This window comes from Orycteropus afer, unplaced genomic scaffold, assembly GCF_000298275.1.
Source record: "Orycteropus afer afer isolate SDZICR_OR568_19922 unplaced genomic scaffold, OryAfe1.0 scaffold00064, whole genome shotgun sequence".
In the NCBI taxonomy this organism is placed as follows: domain Eukaryota; kingdom Metazoa; phylum Chordata; class Mammalia; order Tubulidentata; family Orycteropodidae; genus Orycteropus; species Orycteropus afer.
The window spans coordinates 9,651,436-9,652,491 of record NW_006921651.1 but is presented as its reverse complement, the minus strand read 5'-3'; the positions used below and the strand labels follow the sequence as shown (position 1 = coordinate 9,652,491).

Sequence of the window (1,056 nt, the reverse complement as noted above, 5' to 3'; positions counted from 1 at the left end):
GTTCTTACCTTAGCGCTTACGCTCTGTCAACTCTTTCAAAGACTCCGTGAGCATAACCACATGGATGAGGAGCTCCACCTCCTGGAAGCTGTCCCTTTGAGTCACATGAAGTGCGTTCAGCCAGAACTTCCCATCTTGCTTCAGTCATTCATCATGAAGTCTTGTCTTTCCTCAAGACTTAGTTTATATTTTGAGTGTGGGGTTACTAAGGACTTTATCCTGTGGAGGTACTCACAGGCTGCTAAATAGCGTAGGTTTGGGTTATTCCCTTCATATCCATTGTTAGTCACCCACTACTTTTAAATCCATTGATGAATCTTGTGTGAATCGGTTTATTACTATCATGGTTGCCAAGGGGCTTTTGTGATTGTCATTCCATCTGTATTTACTAGCTGGCATTCTGTAAGAAAGCTTTTCCATATTTATTATTAGTATAAATGCATAGATTTTTATTTTATTCAGTGGGTTATAATCTGTTCCTGTCACTATTTTGATCTCAGATTGTCCAGATTTGTCCAGCGGGCGCTCTTTGGAGCTGCCCCTGTTCTTTCGATGCATCCTGTTGGTTTTGAATGCTTCCTTACTTTCCAGCACCACAGGATGCTCAGACGCATCTCACGCCTTCCCTGCTCCAGCCCTAGAATCAGCCGTTTCTCTAAGGGCCCTTCAGTAGCCAAGATCGGGGTGTAGAGGTGCTCGCTGCATCTGGGGTGCATCCCTGTTTAAGAAGAACCCTCCCCAAATGATTCTTGTTTGCATCAAGTTGAGAACCGTTCTTAGTCTACATCATGCCATTTAACCCTCACAGCTACCCGTGTATCTGTGAGGGGGTACGCTTGTCTTTACCTGGCACATTGGAAACTGCAGCCCTGGACTGGTTCAGGAACCTGCTCAACAGCCACAGCTGGTAAGAGACCGAAGCAGGAACCACTGTGCTGCTCCCTCCCACCTCATGTTGTTGTTGTTGTTGTTGTGTGCCTTAGGGTCGGACCTGACTCATAGCGAGTCCTCCTTGGGTTTCCAAGGCAGTATCACTAGATTGCCCAACCTTCCTTC

At 46.2% G+C, this 1,056-nt stretch overlaps 1 protein-coding gene across 1 annotated transcript in view; it reads left to right on the top strand.

Annotated features, from left to right (window-relative positions):
• The first annotated feature begins 788 nt into the window (after window positions 1-788).
• ZFYVE27 (zinc finger FYVE-type containing 27) overlaps window positions 789-1,056 on the top strand; it is a 13,722-nt gene continuing 13,454 nt past the window's right edge. Inside the window, exon 1 of the mRNA XM_042780820.1 lies at window positions 789-907. Within this exon, the coding sequence (XP_042636754.1) occupies window positions 789-907 (119 nt within the window). The remainder of the gene's footprint in view (window positions 908-1,056) is intronic.